General features: G+C 48.4%; 1 protein-coding gene across 1 annotated transcript in view; it reads left to right on the top strand.

Annotated features, from left to right (window-relative positions):
- The window catches only part of DDX6 (DEAD-box helicase 6), a 451657-nt gene that overhangs the window by 217254 nt on the left and 208893 nt on the right, over nt 1-25510 (top strand). Inside the window, exon 7 of the mRNA XM_069614407.1 lies at nt 18509-18603. Within this exon, the coding sequence (XP_069470508.1) occupies nt 18509-18603 (95 nt within the window). The remainder of the gene's footprint in view (nt 1-18508; nt 18604-25510) is intronic.

Raw genomic sequence — 25510 nt, forward strand, 5'->3', positions numbered from 1 at the left:
TCGCGTCCCTCAACTGCTGTTGGAGGTAAGGAAAGGTGCCATCGAGCTCGTCCCCAGGAGGCTCCGGAGTGTACTCGAGCTACTTCCTCGTCAGAAAGAAGACAGGCGGTTGGCGCCCCATCGTGGACCTGCGTCGGTTGAACAAGTACATCAAGGCGCAGAAATTCGGGATGGTCATCCTCCAGCACGTGCTGGGACAGATGGAGGAGGGTGACTTCCTATCGTCGTTGGACCTGGAGGATGCTTACTTCCACATCACCATTCTAAAAGGTCAGTTTCTCAGGTTCGTGGTTCAGGGACGCCACTAACAATTCGGAGCCCTGCCGTTGGATTAAAGTCGGCACCCAGGGTATTCACCAAGTTCCTGGCACCAGTGGTGCGCGGCTGCGCCTGCAGTGGATCCACGTCTACCCCTACCTGGACGACTGGCTAATCCGGGCAAGGACAAGAGAACTCGCCGTCGAACACACAGCGAGGGCCGTCCGGCTGCTCACGGAACTGGGATTCGCCATCAATTAGCCCAAATCCCACCTGGTTCAGTCACAAATAGCACTGTTTCAGGGAGCGAAGCTTGATACAATGGGGCGACTGGCCTCCCCGTCAGAGGAGAGGACGAAGGCCATTCTGGGCAAGGAGCGGTGCCTGCTAGCCACGGACGTGGCCAGGGCGAGGTCCGTCAAGTCCCTCCTCGGGATGATGTCCTCATGCATCTACCTTGTACCCTTTTGCAGACTTCGGATGCGTCCGCTACATGAGTTCCTCGACGCCCGCTGGTTTCAGGCGACGGGCTGCTTCGAAGACAGGATCCCTCTCGACGAGGAGTTCCGTCGGGCGATCCTATGGTGGGGTACCCGTGCGCACCTCACTACAGGCACAGACTTTCAGACCCTGGCGTTTCAGGAGACAGTGAAGGACGCCTCTCTGGAGGGTTCGGGGGGGGGCCCACGCCAGAGATCTCCATGCAAGAGGCCTTTGGCTCCCGGAGGAGAGGTCTCTTCACATCAACATTCTGGAGCTTCGAGCAGTGTCCTGGGCGCTCAAGTCGTTCCTTCCGTCCCTCAAGGACAAAGTGGTGAGGATCTTCACCGACAACACCACCACGATGTTCTACATACGGAAGCAGGGAGGCACCAGATCCCCAGCCCTATCCAAGGAGGCCCAGGATCTGTGGCACTGGGCCGTCGCCCAGGGGATGTTTCTGGTTCCTTTCCGCTTGGCAGGAATAAAAAAACACCATCGCCGACTCACTCGGCAGGGAGCTGCGCTCGTGCCACGAGTGGGAACTACGTCAGGACCAGGTGGATCGGCTCTTTCGACGATGGGGCAAACCCCAGATCGACCTTTTCGCGACGAACTCCAAGTGCCAGAGGTTCGCCAGCAGGTTCCCGCAGCCGAGGAGCATGGGCAATGCTTTCTCGTTCCCTTGGGACGGCCTGTTTCTATATGCGTTCCCTCCGTTGCTGCACTGTCTCATCAACCAGCTCAAGAAGTCCAGGTGCAGAATGATCCTCGTCGCACCGGCGTGGCCGAGGCAGATCTGGTTCCCGGACCTTCTGGACTTGTCAACGTCCCCACCAGTCAAGCTGCCGGCAGACACCGATCTTCTCTCCAGAGAAGGAGGCGCCATTCTTCATCACAACCCGGAGTCGATGAACTTGCAGGCCTGGCTCCTGCAGCACTGGAGGGTACAATATCCCAGCTGAATGCAGAGAGGTTCTTGCAAAAGCCAGGGGGTCCTCAACTCTCGTGTTACGGTCCTAAGTGGAAGAGGTTCTCTGTCTGGTGCCGTGCACAGAAGATTAGCCCTCTGCGGATTGCGGCCCCTCAAGGACTGCCATACCTACTGTCGCTGACCAAAGCTAGACTGGCTCACGCCTCCATCAAAATACATCTGGCTGCCATCTCCCGATATACCAGGACTATGCGACGGGCGTCCTTGTGGTCTCATTGCCTGGTGAAGGAATTTAAGGGGGGACTATTCGGATTGTTCCTGCCGGTGAAGGCTCCTGCACCGGCGTGGGAGCTTAATGTGGTGCTGACCAGGATTATGGGGGCCCCATTCGAGCCTATGCATTCGGCGCCTTTGAAGTTTCCGTCATGGAAGACGGCGTTCCTCGTGGCCATCACCTCCGCACGACGTGTGGGAGAGATTCAGGCCCCATCTTGCAAGCCTCCATACTTGACTTTTCATGACACGAGGGTGGTGCTGAGGAAGCACCCCTCCTTCATGCCCAAGGTGCTGTCGGACTTCCACCGCAACGAGCCCTTGGTGTTACCAGTTTTCTTCCCCTCGCCTTTGACGCCGGCCAAGAGGACTTTGCACTCGCTGGATGTAGCTAGAGCCTGACGTTCTACGTGGACCGCACGAAGAGTTTTCGGAAGACACCACAGCTGATTGTGAACTTTGGATCTGTGAATCAAGGGAAGGCTCTCTCGAAGACTTCAATTTTCAGATGGCTCTCCGGCTGCATCATGCACTGTCACCGGTTGGCAAACCGACCCCTGCCCGGTGGTCCGAGAGCCCATTTGACCAGAACGATCGCTGCTACCACGGCGTTCCTGTCTGGTGTGCCCCTGCTGGACATCTGCAGGGCTGCTACGTGGAGGTCGACGCACACCTTCACAAGATTCTACTGTCGATCGGGACTCCAGGGAGGAGTCCAAGGTCGGCCAAGCAGTGCTGCGCAACCTGTTTGCCTAAGGTGAGCCTGGTGAGGAGGTAAGTATTGCTTGATGTTGAGTTTTGCATGTAATGCTTAATGTTGAGCCTTTGCCACCTCCCGCGGTTGTGCATTTGTGTACTGCTATGTATTCTTTTATTCATGATCATGTCAATCCATGCCAGACCCCATGCTGGAGAAGGAACAAGTTACTTACCTGTAACTGTTTTGTTCTCCAGCATGTGTCTGGCATGGATTCACATGCGAACCCTCCCGCCTACCCATCTGCAGCTCTTCACTTGGTCATACTGGCACTTTGCGTGCTACCAAATCTGAGGATGGCTGCCAGAGGCGGGGCTTTGGGAGAGGGAAGTCAGGCAGTATGACCCAGAGATCAGTGATTGGTTACTGCTAAGAAAGACAGATCAGAAACGAAACGGATACTGTTTTTTTTTTTTTTTTTCGAGGATTCCCAGCCTGACGACGGGGAATATTCATGAGCATGTGAATCCATCCCAGACCCATGCTGGAGAACAGTTACAGGTAAGTAACTTGTTCCATATCTGCCATCCTGGGCAAGGTGCAACTGCTGTTGTCACTGAAGATCGCCAAGGTGAGGACCATCAAGTTGCTGCTTGGCATGTTGTAGTTTTGCATTTACCTGATTCGACTTTGCAGGTTACGGATGCAGCCTCTACAGGAGTTCCTGGACGCCAGTGGGGTCCAGGTGTCCGGAAGGTTCCAGGACCGAATCCCGCTCGATGAGAGTTCCAACGAGTGATCAGAAGGTGGGGCATACATTCCAATATTGCCGGGGGGCATGGTTTTCCAGAGGCCCCCATACCAGGAGACTGTCACAACAGATGCATCTCTGGAAGGCTGGGGAGTCAACACTGGCTGCCTCCACGCCAGAGGCCTGTGGCTGCCAGAAGAGAAGACCCTACACATAAACATACTGGAAATACAGGCGGTGTTTTGGACCCTCAAGGGCATGGTGGTGAGGGTCTTCACGGACAATAACACAATGTTTTACATCCGGAAGCAGGGGGCACCAGATCCCCGGCACTCTCCAGGGTGGCGCAGGACTTGTGGCACTGGGCCGTAGCCCAGGGGACTTTTCTCATTCCATTCCAACTGGCAGAAGTAAAGAACACCGCCGACTCCCTCAGCAGGGAGCTAAACTCTTTCCATGAGTGGGAGCTTCGGCAGGACTACCTATTCAACAGATGTGGCAATCCCCAGATCGATCTGTTGGCGACTTAACACCAAGTGCCGGAGGTTTGCCAGCCGGTTTCCCCAGTCGGGGAGCATGGGGGACGAATTCTCATTTCCCTGGGACTGCCTGTTTCTGTATGCGTTCCCTCTGTTGCGTCTTCGAGTCAACAATCGACTCAGACGGTGCCGGATGATCCTTGTTGCACCAGCGTGGCTGAGACAGATCTAGTACCCGGACCTTCTCAGCATGTCAGCGTCCACTCTAGTCAAGCTGCCTGTGGTCGCTGGTCTTGCCATGAAGGAGGCAAAATTCTGCACCACGACCCATGATCTCTGAACCTGAAGGCCTGGCTCCTGCAGCATTACAATTTGGGGGTTACGATCTTCCTGCGGATTGCAAGGAGATTCTCGCCAAGGCTAGGGCGTCATCTACTTTTAAATGCCACGGTCTCAAATGGAAGAGGTTCGCAATTTGGTGCAGTTCACAGAAGATCGAATCTTAGGGACTCCTGCCCTCAGGTACTTCCATATTTGCTGTTGTTGGCAAAATCGGGGCTGGCTCATGCCTCCTTCGTTTATCGGGCGGCCATCTCCCACTACACCAGATCCCCAGGACGATCCTCCTTGTTGTTGCACCTGTTGGTCAAGGGACTATTCTGCTTATTCCCGCCGGTGAAGGCTCCGGCCCCAACGTGGGAACTCAATGTGGGACTTACTAGCCTCATGGGAGCTCCGTTCGAGCCTATGCATTCTGTCCCATTCAATTTTCTGTTGTGGAAGACAGCTTTTCCCTAGGCCATCATCTCTGCTCGACGAGTGGGTGAGATCCAGGCCCTATCCTGTAAAACACCTTATTTGACTTTCCACGAGACGAGTGGTGCTGCGGAACCACCCCTCTTTCATGCCCAAGGTGCCGTCGGATTCATCTGAACGAGCCCTTGGTGTTGTGTTCAGCATTGGATCTTTCATGGATTCACATGTTGTGAATATTTCCCGTCATCGGGTTGGGAAACCTCGGTAACTATAGCAGTTTTCCTGACACCGAGTGTCCCATCGACGTCTTTATGGGTGCTTTAGGCTGCACCAATAGGATGTCCAGTATAGATGACACGCCCCCGCTGCTTCCACTCAGATTTCAACCGTCTCCAAACTGTTGGCATCACTGTGTTCTCGCTTGAGATTTTTTGCTCTTCGTATTTTCTATGCAGCGTTACTGCTTCGGTCCCGGCCCATCATGTCCTGTGCGGGCCCGAAGAAGTCTTGTTTTCCGGCCATGCGAGACGTGCTGCCTTGTTTATAAAGGGGATGGTCATGCGGACTGCCTGTACCCCAATCACTCCATGGAGAACTGAGATTTGCCAGGGGTTCTCCCAAATGACGCTCAAGACTAACAGGCGGCTGATTTGCTGGTTGAATGAAGGGGCCTATCAGGGCTCAGAGGTTGGTTCGGCCCGCAGGGGCAAGCCTTCTACTTCTCTGGCTAAGAGGTCTCCTTCGCACCAGCGGGCGCAGTTGGTGGAGCCAGCACCTAAAACTGCACAGGGGCAGACCCGGCTTCGCATTTCGAAAAGAGCAGTGAGTCTTCAGTGGAAAGGCCGGTGAAAAAAGGCACGGGGTCTGGAGGTCCTGCTCCAGGCAAGCCTGCACCGCAGGCTGCGTAGTCAAAAAAATTTGAATGGCCAGCCGGAGAAGCCTGCGGATCCATCATGCAGGCCCTAGTCTTCGGACAAGGAGAATTCATGGTCACATTAGTCTTCGACTAAGTAGTCTTTGAAAGGACCTGAGGCATTCGCCGTCTGGCAAAGTCTTCCAGACACCATTCCAGCTCCACTGCCATCTTCGCCGGCGAATTCCAGGCTGCCGGATGCGGCCACGATCCAGACTAGCTAGTAAACAATGGTACACCTGTCGACTACCATTTTGCTGCCTACTATCCCTTTGTCCACCTTGTCAATGACCCCAGCTACAGCCTTGCTGGTGACCACAACGACTGCCTCGTCGACGGCTCTTTCAGCAGGATTGGAACTGATTTCTTCGGTTCCACTAGAGACAGATGGAGGCCCATTGCATTCGGGGGAGGTGCCATGGCAGTCTGGGACCGGCTTTGTGCCTTTGCTCCCAATGGAGATTCTCCAGGAAGATACCCCGACCTATGACTTCACCTCCAGTCCAAAGGAGGAGACTTATCATTTCCTCGACGTTTCGACATTGGGCCTATGGCCGGCAGTTCCATCCACGTTGGGCGGTCTGGGGGCTATCCGCCACAGTATCCATTGGTCAACCCGCACTCCCAAATCTCAATGCAGGTGCTGACTGCGTTGCAGGCGCTCCTTGGACAGTTGGATGCCTGGCTCCCGGTACACCAAACGCTGGTGGGGACCTTGGGGTAGGATTTACCGGTAGTTCTCTGACTAGGAGGTGGTGGGTACCTCTCGACAGGGTCAACCATGGAAGTCTCCCCAGGTTAGGCCGCCTGTTCCATCGCCTAGGGGGGGATACACCCCTCCTCATAGGGATCGGGAAGAAGGGGAGCTGGTTTCGTCACCCAGGCGGGCGGATACCTGGGATAGGGACCCAGAGGTGGACCCCGGACCCGAGCAGCACAGCCCTCTCCGCCGGACGATGTGGGCGCTTTTCATGTCATGATGGCCAAGGCTTGCCAGGACAGGAGTTTGGCCTCTCTCCGGAAGAGGAGAGGAAGGACACTTTGGTTTGATCATATGGGAAAGAGGCGGAAGGTGGCCTTCTCTATCCCCATCTTGGACCACGTGTGGCAGGAAGGCCTTTGCACGATGCACCATCCTTTCACCGAGCCTGCGGTCAAGGGCTGCTTGGAGAAAAGGTTCAAGGCACCAGAGTCCACGCCAAAGTGCCTCAAATTGCAGCCCACTCCGGAGTCTGTTGTGTCGGCGGCTGCCAGTTGGAAAGTGCGTAGCCAGCATAAGTGTGCGTCTCCCCCGACAATGATGGGCGTAAGCTGGATGCTTTTGGCACGAAGGTGCTGCCGGTGGGGGTGATAGTGAAGGCGGCCATCTCGCACTATGACGGAAACATGGCACAGATTGCAGCAGCTACTGCTGCTGGGCCATCTACCTGAGCAGCAATGGAAGGAGGCAATATTTCTGCTTCGTGAGGGGAGGAAGCCTCCAATCATTGCATTAATGTTGCGGTGGACATGGCAGAATCTAGGTTTAAAAAGATAAATAATGGTTGTCCTCCGGCGGCAGGCATGGTTGCGCTGTAATGATTTCCGACCTGAAGTACAGCACAATGTGGTCAACATGCCTTGCGAGGGGGAGCAGCTGTTTGGGGAAAAGATTGACAAGGCTCTGAAGAATATGAAGGAGGATTCGGATATGGCGAGGACCCGGGTGAAAATGCACGATAGGTGTTTTGTCTTTTGCTCATTTTGGGTAGCCTCTGGGAATGCCAGGATTGCAGGATCTCGCGACAAAGGCTATGGTTACGCCAACTATTCCGCCCAGGGATTTTGTCGATCTTACCAGTCTGCTCAGCGGAACAAGGACTATCAAAGTAGGTGAAAGAGGGCTTCGTTCTCTGCTATTAGAGGCTGCTTTTCCAAGCCTCAACAATGACTGCCACAAGGGCAGTCGACTTGGAGGGAGAGTGGCACATTTCCGCCAGTGGCGTTTGATTTTAATGGACCGATGTTTGCTGGCTGCAGTTCAATACGGCCACTCGGAGTTCCGGCATCCACCCGTCCCTATTCCACCAGTGAAGGTATCACAGCCGCATCTACACCTCTTTTGGCAAGAGGTGTGCCTGATGCTGCAGAAAGGGGCTATATAAAGGGTCCTGGAGTCGGAAAGAGGACAAGGTACCTACTCCCGGTTTTTTGTAATCAAAAAACTGAAAGGAAAATGGTACACCATTCTGGACCTAGGGCCACTAAACAAAAAATGTTAAATGCCAAAAGTTCAGGATGCTAACATTGCAAGGCATTATACGAACGGTGCAGCATGGGGAGTTTCTGGCATCATTGATCTAGAAGATGCTCATTTCCACATCCTGCTGCACCCCAAACATGACAAGTTTCTACGCTTTGTGGTCGGCGATGAGCATTACCAGTTTCAGATTCTCCCCTTTGGCCTTAAGTCTGCTCCCAGGACGTTCACCAATTGACCGGCGTATGTGGCGGTTTACCTCCTCAGGGAGGGACACCATGTTCATCAGTACCTGGACGACTGGTTGGTCAGGGGGGCAACTCTTCAGCAAGCATTGAATCTCTCCATACGGCTATGCTCCTGTTACAGCGTCTGGGCTTTTCATTCAGCTTCGCTAAATCTTGTCCGATGCCCTCCAGGGACTTGGTTTTTATAGGGGCTCATTTTCATGCGCAGCTCAATCTGGTGACGGTCACAGTGCAGTTATACATGTCTCCACTCGGCCCCATGGCGTCCTACATCCCACTCCTCCCGAATTGTCGGCTTTTCATGCAGCAGTGCAGGAGTTTCTTGCTTGAAGATGGTCACAGGTCCTCAGTTCCTGGTCCGACAAGATTCTAATATTCCAGGCACTGGCAGACTCCCTGCAGTGGTGGACTTGCTTCGACAACATAGTGAGGGGTATGCCCTTGGTGGAGCCAGGGTTTCAGTATACAATTGTGACTGATGCTTCCCAGGTGGGTTGGGGTGCTCACCTCGACCAGTTTCAGGTCCAAGGCCTATGGTCCCTCCGAGGCTTCGTTGCACATCAACGTTCTGGAGTTGAGGGCGGTACAGTGGTTACTGAAGTCTTTTCGGCCCACCATTCAGGGCTCAGTGGTATGGGTTCTGACTGACAACAGCACAACTGGTTTATCTCTGCAAACAGGGAGGCATGCATTCCCAGCTTCTGCCCAGAGGCTCAGGTGGTCTGGCACTGGGCCATAGCGCACAAGATTCATCTAGTGGCTTACTATTTGCCAGGGGTGCAAAACGAGCAGGCAGATGCACTCAGCAGCGACTCAGTTCAGATGCACGAAATGCGGCTGAAGGACGGCCAGGTGGCAAGGATATTCAGGAAATGGGGGACTCCCCATATCCCCCCCCCCCCCCGGCCTCCACCGCCCCCTCCCCGCTGGACTTATTCGCCAGCCCAGAAAACGGGTAGTGCTGTCTCTTCGCCAGCAGGGTGGTTCATCTGGACTCGAGGGTGAGGGGGGGTGGGGGACACATTCTCATTCCCATGGACAGGCCTGTTTGCGTATGCGTTCCCTGTTTCCTCTGATCTGGAAAACTATCCAGATGTGCACAAGGTTCTGTGCAAGGTGATCCTGGTGGCCCGTTCTACCCCAGACACCTGCTTCTCGGACCTTCTTCACCTAGCAGACAACCCTCTTCATCTGGGGTCAGCTCCGGAACTTGTGTCTCAGAACGAAGGAATGGTATGGCATCATGACTCCCTCAGCCTTGCAGCGTGGCTCCTGACCACGCCGAATTTGGACACCAAGAATTTCACTGGACTATTGCTGCATCTTGCCGGCCGCAAGTGCGCCATCTACCAATGTGTGTCTCAGCCGAAAGTGGAAGAGGTTTAATGCCTGCCTGATCTTCTGCTGTTGGTGAAGGGGGGTGGGGTCTGGCATTGTCTTCGATCAGGGTCCACTTGGCAGTCATCTCCAGGCTCACGAGGCAGGGCAACCCTACTCCTCTGTTCAGCGACAGATTGATTAAACACTTCCTCAAGGGCCTTTTGAGGATGGTCTTCCACCCCTCACCCCGCCAGCCCCCCGGAAGAAGTTTTCTCCAGTCTGGAGTCTCAACTTGGTACTCTCGGCCCTCATGAAACCACCGTTTGAACCAATGTCCACGAAAGCAGTGAAGTTTCTCACATGGAAGGTTGCTTTTCTGGTGGCCATTAAATCTGCCAGGCAGGTTTCTGAACTTCAGGCTCTGGTTATCAACCCACCGTATCAGCGTTTCATGAGGGACAAGGTTTTCCCATCTACAAATCCTCACCTTATTCTGAAGATTCAGTTGAGTTTCATAAGAACACTACGTTAGCCTTGACCACCTTTTTTGCAAAGGCTACCACTCCAGCAGAGAAAGCACTACATTCCTTGGATATCAAGAGGGCGTTGGAAGTTTTACCTGGACGGGACTCAGTCCTTCAGGACATCGAGACAGCTATTTGTGCTTTTGGCCCCTCCAACAAGGAGAAGCCAATTTTGAAGCAGGACATTTCCCGTTGGGCAACATCTACGATTTCCTTTTGCAAAGACAAGGCCGGCAGGCCGTTGCAGTAGACTCCCAGGGCCCATTCTACGAGGTCCATGGCATCGTCTGGTGCTGTGGGCAGGCATACTGCTCAGTGACATTTGCCAAGCAATAACATGGGCGGTGCCACACACCTTCACCAGATACTTTCTGGGTCAACAGCATGCGAAGGATGTGCTGGTGGAGCGTGTGGTCCTCCACCGCCTGTTGCTATAAGGTAAGTCCTGCAGCTTCTGGGGTTTGGTTTTACGAATGCTTTCAGTCTTAATAACTGCAAATGCATGTTTTTATTTTGTGGTTTGATTGCCTGGGGCCTGGGTGTTTGACTGTTATGCACCCCCAGGTTATCTTACTGCTATGTAGTCTATTCACAGCATGTGAATTCATGAAAGATCCAATGCTGGAGAAGGGAGTGGTTTCTTACCTGTAACTCCCATTTCTCCAGCGTTGGTATCGCTCATGGATTAGCATGCGCCCTCTGACCACCCCCACCCCGCCCCCTTTCAGGCAAACATTCATCTGGGTTCCTCCATTTTGGTGAGGTTAAAATTTGAAGGTATTCGGCAGGGCAAGGCTATTTATACTGGACATGCTATTGGTGCAGCCTGAAGCACCCATAAAGACTTTGATAGGACACTCACAATTTTTCCGTAGGAAAACTGCTATATTAAAGTTACTGAGGTTTCCCAGCTGTGACGGGGAAATATTCACAGCATGTGAATCCATGAAACATACCAACACTGGAGAAATGAAGTTACAGGTAAGAAACTGCTCCCTTTACTGACACCTTTGTCGTCGACGGAAAGGACTTTGCACTCGCTGGATGTGGCTATAGTGCTTCTATGTGGCCCGCACAGTTTCCAGAAAACTTCAGCTTTTTGTCAACTTTGGTCCTGTGAACCATGGGAAGGCCCTCTCCAAGGCTTCATTTCCAGGGAGCTCCCCGGCTGTATCACTCACTGTCACTGGTTGGCAAACCGACTGCTGCCTGGCCGTCCGAGAGCCCATTCTACCAGACCGATTGCTACTATGGCGTTCCTGTCTGGTGTGCCCCTGCGGGACATCTGCAGGGCTGCTACATGGAGGTCGACGCACACCTTCATGAGATTCTACTGCGTCGACAGGGATTCCAAGGTGGAGTCCAGAGTCGGCTAAGCAGTGCTGCGCAACCTGTTTGCTTGAAGGTGAGCCTGGTGAGGAGGTAAGAGATTGCTTCTGTTGAGCCTGGCCTCACGTCGTGGTTGTGCACGTGTGTACTAATCCATATTTATTCATGAGCATGTGAATACATGCCAGACCCCATGCTGGAGAAGGAACAAGTTACTTATGGGTCTGGCATTGATTCATGCACAAACCCTCCCGCCTGCCCCTCTGCGGCTCTTCTCTTGGTCCTCCTGCCACTAACGTGCTACCAAATCTGAAGATGGCTGCCAAAGGAGGGGGTTGGGTAGAAGGCAGTCATTGGCTAGGGGCCGTATGACCCAGAGCTCAGAGATTGCTTTATAGAAATGAAACTGGTTTTTCTTTTACCGAGGATTCCCAGCCTGACGGGTAATATTCCTGAGCATGTGAATCCATGCTAGAACCATGGTGGAGAACATGTTACAGGTAAGTAACTTGTTCCTAACCCGGTTTCTGTTACTTGTTTCAGAGAGCTGATCCTGGAAGGAGAGGAAGCAACTGGTGGGCCTACCCGGGCCCGAGTACTTAGGAGAACCCTCAAAAGGAGTAGTCTAACTCCAAGATGTTAACAGTAAAGTTGTTTTCGAGTCCCAACCCATCCTTGCAGACACTTTAAGAAAAAATATCACTTGGCATCACACTTACCGTCTCCTGTCCTCAATACTACAAAGTCCAAGCCCACCCATGGTAAGGATCTGCACCGTTCGAGCAGATGGTTGTCCAATCAGGGACCACCATTGGGTTCATTTACCCCACACTTGCTGGCACCAAGGATGTGGAGTGTGACTAGATATTCCACCCCAGACCCCACACAAAGGAAATCACTAGCCCACGAAAGCAACTGCTTTCTTGGTCAAGTGCATGACTGTGTGTACTTTCCTGACCTGAGTAGGTATGAAGGCCCGATTTTAAAAAAAAAAAAAAAAAAAAAAAAAAAAAAAAAAAAAAATCTCTCTGGCTAAAGAACAAACAGAAATCTTGTTGTAGAGCCATGTTGGGGCATTAGCCATGTTTAGTAGCCATAAATATTTAACTTGGATGTGCACACCAAAAATGTAGCAAAAAATGTTGCTTGTCTTTGGCACACATAAGAGTACCTTAAAATTCCATATGTAAAAGGTATGTTGACACAAGTATCTCCACTGCACTGTAAGGTTCTGTGTGCAATGTTTTAAACAGTAGAATTAAGAAGGGAAACAATTTCTTAGTACCAATAGTCTGAAGGACTCGTCTGTTTCCCCATAACAGTTTAGCAAAAGGCAAGCTGAAGGCTTTACTTTGCTTGCAAAATTCAGATCTGGATAAAAAATAATTCTTAATTATGTTCCAGGAGTCCCGGGCTCAAAAGGCTGCAGCATCAGGGCCATCATGCCTTACAATGGAGAGCCACAAACATGGCTTTCCCCCTCCCCCTACCAAGGGTAAGATTTGTGGTATGGAGGGAGTTGTTTCCAGAGAAATTAAGTGCGAAAAATAGAAGTACCAGAATCCTTAGACTATAGTCCTGCTACACCTGTAAAGGAAATGAAGATACGCCTGAAAAGGTAAAGAAACACAGCCTCCCTGAACATTTATTGAGTCATGAAAACGTGTGTTTAGAGGAGAAGTCAATGCGGGAAAACTTGACTGGCAACAGAGTGTGCGCCTTGTCACTAATTCTTAACCATTATGGACCAAAAACAAAGCAAAAAGAATGGGGTTCTAAAGAAAACTATCGAGTGAAGTTACAAAAGTCTTTCCTAATGAGCCTAGTCACTTGTAGGTTTGAAATTCAGCTTGGCAGAGGGGGAAAAATGCATCACTTAGCCAGCAAACCATACAGGATGCTTTTGTGTGGCAAAAAGTAAGCCTGCTGCCTAATGCAAACCTATGTCCCTATTTTGATGCAGGAACTGCTGAGAACAATCTTCTGTTATTTAGAAGGCTTCATGGTTCTGATTTGTCATGGGGGGAAACGGCTGCTATTACAGACAAAATTTGAGGTACCCTGATCTCAGACTCCCAGGGACAAATTAATTTTTAGATTGTCAGTGAGTCGGAAAGGCAGTGGACCGTGATGGAAAAGAGAATGCAGTGGACTCTGTTAAAAATAAAGAAAAAGACCTTAAGTTGTACACATGCAAATTGAGCTAAGACACTAAACGGGCGGTAGAGCCTGTTTAACTGATTAAACCTCACTGACTTAAAACCTTTTTGTTATAAATGTTTACTGCAAGATGATGCTACCCTCAACCTTTGGTCTCCTGTTTTGGGGCACTTTGTACACCCGTTATGACCTAGTGAGGTTCTCCTGGCTGCTTAGAATATTTTGCTAAGGTTCTTAAAGACGTGCCAGCCCTGAATGTATTATTTTTTCTTTATATGCGTGTGGAGTTGGTTTTCACCTTCAACTGTCTGCCTGGGCAATCCACTCCTGGCTTTGCAAATACTCGCAATTCCCACTAGATAAGCTGGTTGAGTTCCTTAGTTTACATACGCTAACTTACAGAAATCCACTCGCCCCATGGTGTTGGACAAGATTATATGTAGTAACCCGCTGTGATACTACACCAGCCTTGTCCTTTTGTCAATAGGCAAGCCAACCTTTGGTATAGGTCTGTACTACACAAGTTGGTAGAGTGACTGAGCAGCCAGACTTATTTCAAGAGGGGTCAATGTGAGCTGTAGAGGTGTAATGGGTCCAGTGACATGTATTCAAATAACACTTAAACTCAAGGCTTCTTATTGAAATAATTATTGATTAATTTAAGTCAGTTTTAAAATGAGCCTTCTTTAGAAAAGGCAATATGCAACAATAAAATACACTTCAAAAATACACTCCTTCAGTTAAGTAGGAACTCTTTTGGGATGTCACGCACACAAACCCCCAACCCAGCACTGAGGTTGCTCAAGTCTGGGTGACCCTGATTTGGGAGGGTGTTCAGGATCTTCCTGGAACTCAGATCCAGGTTAAAGATGATGCACTTGTTCCTGTCCCCTGGCACTCTGTTCCAGCAGCAGCAAAATAGTACAGCCAGCAGGGAGAGGTTTCAGTCAATGTCTTGGGGTCAGTTGGTCCCACCAACCCAAGGGAAGTCGTCCATTCCGTGCTTCTCTAGTCAGTACAAAAATTGGAGCTTCAGCACTGCAGCAGGACTTCACTGGGAAAACTAATACATTTCATTGGGGGATTCTAAAGTGCTTACCTGTTTGAGAAACTGGTTAACCATCGTTTCCTTCCCTAACCTTTTCCTTTTTGCCATAAGTTCAGTATTGTGAAAAGTGATAGATTAATGTCCAATGTCCTAACTATTGAAGTCAAGTATCTGAGCGTCCTCCCAAAAGGGTATCGTTGAAGTGTGTTTTGGGTGTTGCATATTGCTCCCTTTTAAAGAAGGCTTATTTTAAAACTGGCAGTTAAATCTATAAATTTAATAAGAAACCTTGAGTATAAGTGTTATTTGAATACCTGTCTGTGTGAATCTTACACCTCTACAGCTCACATTGAGCCCTCTTGAGATGAGCCTGGCTGCTAAGTCACTCTACCAACTTGTGTAGTACTTACTCCAGATCAGCAGCACTTTGCGGTTTCATCTACCTGCAAATGGCACCGCTGCGGTTCTTGGACACCTTATGGGCTCCCCTGGCTTCTGCCGTCCAGCACTCTGTTGTGGCTCAGGCTTGGGACACCCTGCTTCGGGAGGGTTCTCAGGATCTTCCTGGAGCTCATGTCCTGCTTAAAGATGATGCACTTGGTCATTGTGTTCCTGTCCCCTGGCACTCAGTTCCAGCAGCAGCGAAGAACAGACAGCACGGAGAGGGGTTCCAGTCAAGTTCGTCTTGGGGATAGTTGGTCCCACCAACCCAAGGGATGAAGTCGTCGGTGTCTGTGCTTCTTTAGTAGATTCGAAAATTGGAGCTTCAGCACTGCAGTAGGGCTTCATCGGGCAAACCAATGGTCCAGGAGGGTGCAGCAAGCTTCTCCAGTTTCTTGTTCAGTTCCTTCGTCCAGTGGTCGACTCTGCCTTCCTTGCAAAAGACCTCCCCTTTTATGCAGGTTTCTCCCATTAATTTGCAGCCTAGCTCTCACTCTCACAGCAGGGGTGGCTGTCCTCCAAGGAGAGCCAGCCAACTTTGTGTGCATTCCTGTAACATAACCTCCATCCTTGGGGCCAAGAAAAGAGACCTACGACAACAGAATTGACCACGCCAAACCGAGAACAAAAGAGCGCTTCACTATCCTCGGGGAGCTGGAGTCCCCCTCCTTTTCCTACAGATACCTGCGTAAAAGATGCAGACTGGTGCGAGAGAATACAAAAAGCCTTGGCAGACAAAATTGCCATGCTACAATCTAGAATCGAACAGAAAGCCTAGCCAAAAAAGCGAACGCCTCTTCACCCATTCCCATAACACCAACCTGCCCCCCTTCTCCTTCGCCCCTGTCACAACGAAAGAAGTGGAAAGCATCATCAAAGGCCTCAAGCCTTCCAGATGCCAAGGGGACTCCTGCCCAGCTGCCATCATCCAGGAAGGCGCCAACGATCTGGCCCCTTTCATAGCCCTAATCAATGCCTCTTTCAAATCAAGTTCAGTCCCTAGCCGTCTCAAGGAGGCCTCGGTCATGCCCTCCCAAAAAAAACGAACCTAGACCCCAACAACCCCACTAATTATTATGGGCCAATCACCACCGTACCTTACATCCTAAAGATCTTAGCGTGGCCTACCTGCAAATCCAGAAGCACCTGGAAGCGAACAACCTTTTGGGCCTCAATCTGGCTTCAGGCCAAGGCACGGAACTGAGACAGCACTTCTGGACTTAAAAATCCAGATGGACGAGGCAAAGTACAAGGGTAATCTAGCCATTCTCCTGCTGCTTTACCTCTCAGTACCCTTCGACCTCGTTGACCACCAGATCCTCACGGAACATCTGAAGGCTGCATTCTCCAGCCAGTTGACCGCTTGGATCCAATCCTTCCTCGCCAACTGAACCACTAAAGTCTTTTCACCAGGGACCTCCGCCCTACCCACCACCATCCTTTGTGGCATCCCTCAAGGTTTGTGCGTCTCACCGACCTTGTACAATATCTTCACAAAGCTATTATTCGACCGCCTAGATAACCTGGGTGTCACATACACAAACTATGCTGACGATACCCAGGTTCTCATCCCCCTTTCAGGTTGCTATGAAGAGGACTCCACACAGGAACAACCTCTACCTGGAGATCCAAGCTTGGATGGCAGAGCATGGCTTATGCCTCAACAAAGAGAAAACTGAGCTCCTTCTCGTCTGCTCCCAACCATGGCTTAACAAATTGGACCCCTGTTACGCCTCTATCAACATAAATAGTAACTTAATCACTATAGCCAAAGAAATCAAAACTCTAGGTTTATCTGGATTCCACAATATCTCTCAAACAAGCAAACTCTACCACCTCCTCCACGGCTTACACATATAAGCTCATCAATGCTTGCAAAGCCTTCCTCTCGCCGTCCAGCTGCATTACACTAGCCAGAACGCTAGTGCTCTCAAAAATTGACTACTGTAATACTCTTCCTCGCCACCTCAGAACGCAACCTGAACAAACTGCAGGTGTTGCATAACAATGCCCTCAGAGCCGCCTTGAATATCCTGCGGCACTCATCTCCAGCTTCAGGCATGATGTCCTTAGATCACTCGTCATCATCCACAAATGCCTATCTAATGACACACCCAAATACCTGGCAGACCAGTTCAACAGACACATCAGCCAGACCAATTAGAACTTGGGTATTCGCACTGTCTATTCAACCCCAAATACTCCCCAAAAAAAAAGGCGGGTCAACAATGGAATGCTATTCCTGTGAACCTTGGAGCAGAACCATCCCTTTGGACATTCAGAGCAAAAACGAAATCCTGGCTTGCCAACAAGAACGCCCCCACTGTCTGTCTTACTAACCTCTTTGCCTCACCACTGTATTGTTGCTGGCCAACATGTAACCAACCGGTCATCTGCACTTACTCTTATTTCTTGTATATCTATAATATGTTGTAACCTGCTTTAAGTCTCTGGCGCCCAGTTACCTCATGGTTCGCCATGCAGTATAAATAAACAAACCAATGAGACTAAGCACGGAGTTTCGTGAACCGCCCTGCCCTACCCGACACACTGGAGCCAGAGGCAAGCTTCACCAGTGAATCCCGCTGAAGGCAAAATGAAAACAAACCTGGTTTGGCATGCAGAGTAAAACTCCAGAAGGACCTCCGGAAGCAAATGGCAAAAAAAGGCCAGGGACATTTTGACAATATAGGCATCCGTTGGTGCAATACTGCAGCTGACGATTCAGCCTGCGGTAAAAACGCACAAAGGTAGGAAAATTAATCTTCTGCCACCCGCCATTAGTTGTAGTGTGGGTAACAAACATTTTAACATGAGAAGGTGATACGAAGTAACCCCGAGCACTCCACATAAGATGGTGTGTGCCGAGTCTATGAAGAGAAAAAGGAAAGTAAAGTCAATTTCACGTTACTACGCTTGGAAACAGTAGTTTATCCAAGAGAAGGTGTTTAAACCGTAACAGAAATCAAAAGGACTTCTCTGATACTGCACTGAGGGTGCTGTGTCACAATACAAAGATGCCTATGGAGTCCAAATCAGATAAAAAATAATTTAGAGTGCGAAAAAGGTCTCACTCCTGGGTAAAAATTAAAAGTCCTAAAGTCCATCAAAGGAGCTGGAGGTCGCTAAGGCGGAAGGGATTTGGCACAGAAATGTGAATTCCCCCTAACACTTGGTGACAGTATTTACCAGTGCTTTTTGTGAAATTGTGCATGTCACCATAAGCACAGTTCATATTTGGTCCAATACTGCCACCCAAATGACAGCTTTGCACAGTGAAATGTTAATTTGCCATGTACTGCAAACTTTTTTCAGTAAATATCAAGTTCCAAAATATCCCCATACTCCCCAGCAAGGTATGCATGCAAATGGTACTCTTCCTTCAGAAAATGTCCTTCCGTATGCAAGTGTGCTAATAGAATTTGCTAGCCTTGCATCTTCTGTAGAAAGGGATGGGATGTATTGGTTCTTAAGACGATAGTATTTTGTGTGCACAAATGCTTTTCCATAACAATTTCTTGTTGGGAAGAGGGGTTTAGGTGAGTGGGGACAGGGAGCCGAGCATGACAGATTCCCATCGAGACACATTTTGCATCCTTGTATGAAAGGTGTTCACTTATGTAGCTACTTATTTTTTTCTTCAAAATTGTCTTCACAGTGCATGTAGTGATTGCTACCCCTGGGAGAATCCTCGATCTCATCAAGAAAGGAGTGGCCAAGGTTGACCACATTCAGATGATCGTATTGGATGAGGTAATTTCTCTGTTTTAGATGCACTTGCGATCTAGTTTTCTTTACAATGGCTAAATGCACTTGCAAGCTAGTGGAATATGGCAGCTCCCCATAGAGGTTGGTCAAAGTCACCATTCCTTATTGTCCTTTTGTATTCTGAAATTTCAGGGACTGAAATGTGCTCTTTTGAGGGCCTTCTAGAAGTAGCAAGATTTCATTGTTGTAGAAATGCTGATTCTAGTGGTCTGTTAGTAAAATTGGCCATAAATGATATGCCCCCCTAGATGCAAGATAAGGCAATTTAACCACTTAACTGCCATGGGTTCCCTCCAGTTCCAAGGCCTTTTTTGGTGATTTCGGTATTTCGCCAGTCAATGCAGTCTAACATTTTCTTTCATTAACCCCTTAAGTGCCAAGTACGAGGCATCTCGTCCTTGGCAACAGGGAGGTGATCCCAAGGACAAGATACCTAACCTTTGGCACTTAAGGGGTTAAAGGGATGGTGGGCAATCCGTCTCTATTTGGAGGTGCACTTTCTGGCTTCCAGTACATTGGAGGCAAAGTGTTTATCCCAGTAGTGGCGATTTGCACACCTGCTATGCATGCATTTCCTTATCAGGCCATGGTTGGGTGGTTGTGGTGAAAGGATGAAGGCAGACTGGGGGTGGGAGGGATACATGCAAGGGATGGCTGGCTAGGTCTGAAGGATCTATAACCTTCTGTTAAGATGGCTTTAAAAAAAAAATAATCTTTTGGGCTGGATTCTGGGAGGCCAACCTATTATGAAGACTGAAGTCTAGCCAAACCTATTCAAGGTAGGTAGCAAGGCTTGTACTCAGGAGGGGTGTGAGCTGTCTGGCCTACAATGACCTACACAGCACCCAAGAATTACAGTTCGACTGGGTACAAACCTATCCTATTAGGCCTTTAAAGTACACATTAAGCTATGGAACCTTTGGGTAAGTATTACACAACTTCTAGCAAGACGTGTTCATCCACATTTGGGGGTTCTGACCAGAACCCCTACACTTTATAAAAGACAGTTCAGCAATAGAGCATACGCAAGACTTTCAATTACTGTGCAGTGAGGAAAGAGAAACAGTTCTGATACTTGTTAATCTGCTTCGAATCACATACTGTGCATATGGTCCGACATCCAGCGGAGTATTGCATCTTGTCTTTCGGGGACCGAAAGGGGACGTCGGCATAGACGTGTCTGTAACACTATCCCTATCATGACGTGTAGTGTACCCAAAATTGCTCACGTGCCGAGGTCCCTCATTGTTTTTTTTCTGCCCAGATAACTGGTCGCCCCACGCAGAGCTCTTCATAAGAGACATTGTTTATACTTGTTTACCGACTTTGTCAGTTTATTCCCCTAAAGTCACTTCAGTGCCTCAAATACTACGGCGAAGACTGCGCGGAACTTTCGATGGCGGTGGACCTCGACACCTAAGATCAGGCGGGAGAGTCCAGGTGGCCGGGCCCTCGGCTGGCTTGCACAGTAGGGAGAGTGGGGTCGGGGTGGTAATCTTTCGCTAGGTCTTCTCCCCCCCCCCCTTACCCTCTAGATCTGGTCATATTCATTACCTTGCGCTATGGAAAGGACACCATTTAGGTTTTGCCCCTTTTGCAGGGTTGGATACCTGTGGAAGGACAAGCCCCTTGACCACGACGAAGCGCGATGTGCGGCTTGTAGACTCCTTAGGCCTAAAACACTAAAGGAGCGCTGCGTTAAGCGGTGGGATGCCTACGGCATGTCGGCGGGCTGGGTCTTCTTCCCCCACCGCTGCATCCACCGAAAGTGACGGGGGCACTAGTGATGACCAAGCATCCGTACTGTATGCCATCGACCTTACGACAGACCCTTCTAGGTCCGCCACGCCCATCCCCCAAAACCTCCAGGCCTAACCTAACACCCAGCCCATTCCCCAATTTCGACGGTTTCGTTGAAACGGGTGAATTTCGACGGAATCCTCTGATCCTGCAGATCAACAGCCTTACCTGCATCCGCAGTGTCTTGCGACTGGGCCTTCAAAAATGAAGGGCGCTACCTCAATCACATTTGGGCGGGGAAGCGTGCTCATCTGATGCTCCGACGGCCCCGGTAGGATACTAATCTACTGTTAGGCTTTCTAGTCAATCGATAGGTGAAAAACCTGCCTCTAGGCCTCCTTCTGCCTCTAGGCTTCCTTTTACCGCTAGGCCTATAGCACGCTCTGTTTCGCCGGACACCGCCGAAAGTTTTGCGAGGATCACTTCGGCACTGGGGCTGGTGCCTAAGGAATAGTCAAAACGCAAGGAGCGTGCTGCGGACACGTCTGAAGACGCACCACAGCACCCCGATGCTCGCGAAGACGGAGGATAGTAAGGAGCCTAGCACTATTACTAATAAATATCGGCGCCAAAGGCAAGAAAATTAAGATTTTCCACCTTTCGCACCTTCTGGTTCATCTAAATGGACCAGGGAAAAATTTGAAGGGTGGATGGACTCCGTGGAAAGGATTGTCACTTTCAGAGCAGCCTACACCCAAGAGACCTCGAGAGGTTCCTCTTTCTATGCCAACCTTGAGATTCCCTGGAAATTTAGAATCTTCTCTGGGCCATTTAATTTTTGTCCACCCTGAGGAGGAAACTTTAATGGATACTTAACAAGAAATTTATAATGAGGAAGAGAATACCTTCCTACAAGACGATACTGCAGATGACCAGACGGATGCCACAGACAACTGGGAGGACCCTCCTCAAGTTGATATGGAGCAGTGGGCTCTCCTCGCAACCAGGACACCGATGTCGTATGTGTGGACTCCCCACCTTGCACCCCGGCCCTCCAGCCTTCACCAATAGACGATCAGATGGCCTTTAATGCAATCTTAAGGAAGGCAGCCATACCTCTCCTAAATTCATTAAGAGGAGACTGGCTCCTCCTCTCGTCACACCAGCCCAGACCAGTCAATCCAAGGGTGGAGAAATTAATTTGACCATCGCCTACAGACCATCAATATATTAAAAGCCACGCCACCCCGATTCCCTAGTGGTTACCACCACCCGGAAACTGGCGGGAGTACCCCTTGCTACGGGAGAGGCACCTCCCAATAAGGAGTCTAAAATATTATATGCCTTGGCTAAACGTATTTCCAAAAAGCAAAATGGAACCACTTTGCTAAGAAAGGCGCCTCTCAGTTAGCCCCAAATAGGTTGCTAATCTTTGATATATTAGAGATTAGGTATCCAATTCATGTTATACAGGTAATGAATTTAAAGAAATGTTTTTCAATTAAATATTTTAGCAGGAATTGTTTAATTCACATTCCTGTAGTATTTGCCGCCAAATTTTGTTCATGTAAATCACACAATGAGTTTGCATCTCAAATTGTCCATAATACTCTAATGCCAATGCATTTCGGAATTAATCCTTCAGGGCGGTATTATAGCAACAAACAATTAATATAGCATAACTTATTACATTGTTAATAGTATATGTACATACAACAGCCATTGTTCAAAGGTTATTTCAAAAATCACATACCAATCCGCGAATCACGTCCATTTGTAGAGATAATGAGAAAAGCAAAACGGAATAACAATTAGTTAACTGGGGTAAATATGTATTTTCTCTATTTTAACTATTTTGACCATGCGTACGTGTCATACCTTGGTCAAGCCGAACGCTGCAATCGTGGTGTTGTGCGAGGATACAACACGATCTATAAAAAAGTTTAACAAAAACACTATATCATCCTCAAGTCTTTCCGTAGGTGAAGCTTGTATAATCTAATTGTTACTGTTGTACTTACTAAGCTTCTATTGTGCACAAAGCGTAACCGCAGAGTGAGCCGCTTGCAACGCGCAAGCGTTATTTTCCTTTCGTTTTAAAGGTTACCATGGAGACGGAGTGAGGCGTCGTGGTTCAGTGAGAAGCACGTACGCCTCGCGCCCCACCCTCGGGCGCCAGCCAGGGGGCGGGGATGTTTCCATGGTGACCAACCCATTCAAAGTAGACGCGCGTGATTGTAATCTCATGTCTACTGGGCCAGAGCAATTAGGGGACTGGCAATGTGTATTCATTAAGCAGATCCTAATAATGTATGCAAAGCTAAAGGTTCAAAGTGACTAAATCTGGGAAGTGGGAAGTATGTAATGAAATAATCCATAGTAATCCAACTCTGGAACATATATTCTATTACTATGATGTTATATAAGCAATGAGTTTTCATTATTATGAAGTCATAAACCTAGATCTCGTGTAATCTTAGAGAAAGACGTGGCAAGGAATGTTAAATGCAATTAAATAGCGGAACAGTAGCAGCGGTTGTTTTCATAGAAAATATCGATATACTGTGAAAAAAACATAAAGTTGATTCTCTTCTACAAACATGTTATCACAAGAAACACAAAGTTTATTTCTTCATTGAGCCCCCTTGGTGTAAGGGAACTCAGACGGTCTATCCAAAAGGATTCTCTTTGATCCATTTTCCTTTGGAAATTCTCGTGGGTGTCTCTTTTTAAAATCACTTCTAGGATAACAAAGCGGATTTGAGCCAAGTTATGTCTCTTCTCATCCCAATGTCTTGACACCGCTGAGTTCAGATTATGGTTCCTTATGCATGATCTATGTTCATTCCACCTAAATTTTGCTACTCGTAATGTCTGACCCACATAGTACAGTCCACACGGACACTTGATGGCGTAAATCACATTAGTAGAATCACATGTTGCAAAATCTTTCAATCTGATTGTCTCTCCTGTATGGGGATGTTTCACTGTTTCGCCTTTCATCACATAACTGCAATTGCTACAATTCAAACAGGGAAATGTTCCAATTCTTTCTGTGAGTTTCTTCTTAAGAGTAGGTTTTGTTTGAACTAGTCTGTCCTTTAGGCTTTGACTTCGCTGATAGGCAAATGTAGGTACTTCATTAAACAGGTGTTCTACTCTCTGATCACATAATATGTTCCAATGTTTTTTAATAATACACTTAATTTGATTACTTTGACGTGAGTATTTAGACACAAAGACCAGTGGTGGAGCCGACTTTTGCTTAGTCTTTATCTTCAATAGGTCTTCTGTACTTTGTGTGGCTACTCGTGACTGAGCTGTATTTATTTCTTCTTCCGAATATCCCCTCTCAAGGAACTTTCTCCCCATTTCTTGGATGGCTATCTTGTAGTCTTCCGGGTCACTTACCAATCTTTTGACTCTAAGCATCTGGCTGTATGGAAGGTTTTTTATGAGACTCGGTTGATGAAAGCTAAGGCGTTGTAATAGGTTGTTCCGATCTGTTGGTTTTCGAAAGATGGTGGTCTGATAGCCTGTGTTGGTAATCTTAATATCTACATCCAAAAAGTGGATGTTGGTTTGGGAGTGTTCTTGAGTAAATTGGATGCGGGCATCTATGTTGTTAAGATATGTGAAGAAGTTGAGCAGTTCTTCTACTGTATCTTTCCATATTCCAAATATGTCGTCGATGTATCTGATCCAAAGACCCAATTTTGGGTACCAATATTCATTCTGTAGTATGTTTTCAGATTCGAATTTGTACATGAATGCGTTAGCATAAGAGGGGGCCATAGTGGCTCATAATGTTCTCGTCTGGAGCTGCCAATTCAAAAATGGTCCTGTGGCACTAGGACCTAATCAAACAAAAAACTTCCAAAAAGCAAAATGGAACCACTTTGCTAAGAAAGGCGCCTCTCAGTTAGCCCCAAATAGGTTGCTAATCTTTGATATATTAGAGATTAGGTATCCAATTCATGTTATACAGGTAATGAATTTAAAGAAATGTTTTTCAATTAAATATTTTAGCAGGAATTGTTTAATTCACATTCCTGTAGTATTTGCCGCCAAATTGTGTTCATGTAAATCACACAATTCAAAAAACCAACACATACATCAAGGACTCAACCCATTTTTTACAACTGTTGAATGGAACTCCATTCAATTGTAACAACATCTGTTTTACCATCGATGTTAAAAGCCTCTACACATCGATCCCCCACGACCTAGGGGGTGAGGCGGTGGAATGGATACTACTCAATGCTGAAGAGATACCAGCTCAGAGAGAATTTATAATGGTACTCCTGGAGTTTATTAGCAATAACTCATATTTCCAATACAAGAATGACTACTTTCTCCAAGTGGCTGGGACAGCCATGGGAGCCACTATGGCCCCCTCTTATGCTAACGCATTCATGTACAAATTCGAATCTGAAAACATACTACAGAATGAATATTGGTACCCAAAATTGGGTCTTTGGATCAGATACATCGACGACATATTTGGAATATGGAAAGATACAGTAGAAGAACTGCTCAACTTCTTCACATATCTTAACAACATAGATGCCCGCATCCAATTTACTCAAGAACACTCCCAAACCAACATCCACTTTTTGGATGTAGATATTAAGATTACCAACACAGGCTATCAGACCACCATCTTTCGAAAACCAACAGATCGGAACAACCTATTACAACGCCTTAGCTTTCATCAACCGAGTCTCATAAAAAACCTTCCATACAGCCAGATGCTTAGAGTCAAAAGATTGGTAAGTGACCCGGAAGACTACAAGATAGCCATCCAAGAAATGGGGAGAAAGTTCCTTGAGAGGGGATATTCGGAAGAAGAAATAAATACAGCTCAGTCACGAGTAGCCACACAAAGTACAGAAGACCTATTGAAGATAAAGACTAAGCAAAAGTCGGCTCCACCACTGGTCTTTGTGTCTAAATACTCACGTCAAAGTAATCAAATTAAGTGTATTATTAAAAAACATTGGAACATATTATTATGTGATCAGAGAGTAGAACACCTGTTTAATGAAGTACCTACATTTGCCTATCAGCGAAGTCAAAGCCTAAAGGACAGACTAGTTCAAACAAAACCTACTCTTAAGAAGAAACTCACAGAAAGAATTGGAACATTTCC

The sequence above is a fragment of the Ambystoma mexicanum genome, chromosome 9, assembly GCF_040938575.1.
Source record: "Ambystoma mexicanum isolate Mex_15411 chromosome 9, UKY_AmexF1_1, whole genome shotgun sequence".
Taxonomy (NCBI): domain Eukaryota; kingdom Metazoa; phylum Chordata; class Amphibia; order Caudata; family Ambystomatidae; genus Ambystoma; species Ambystoma mexicanum.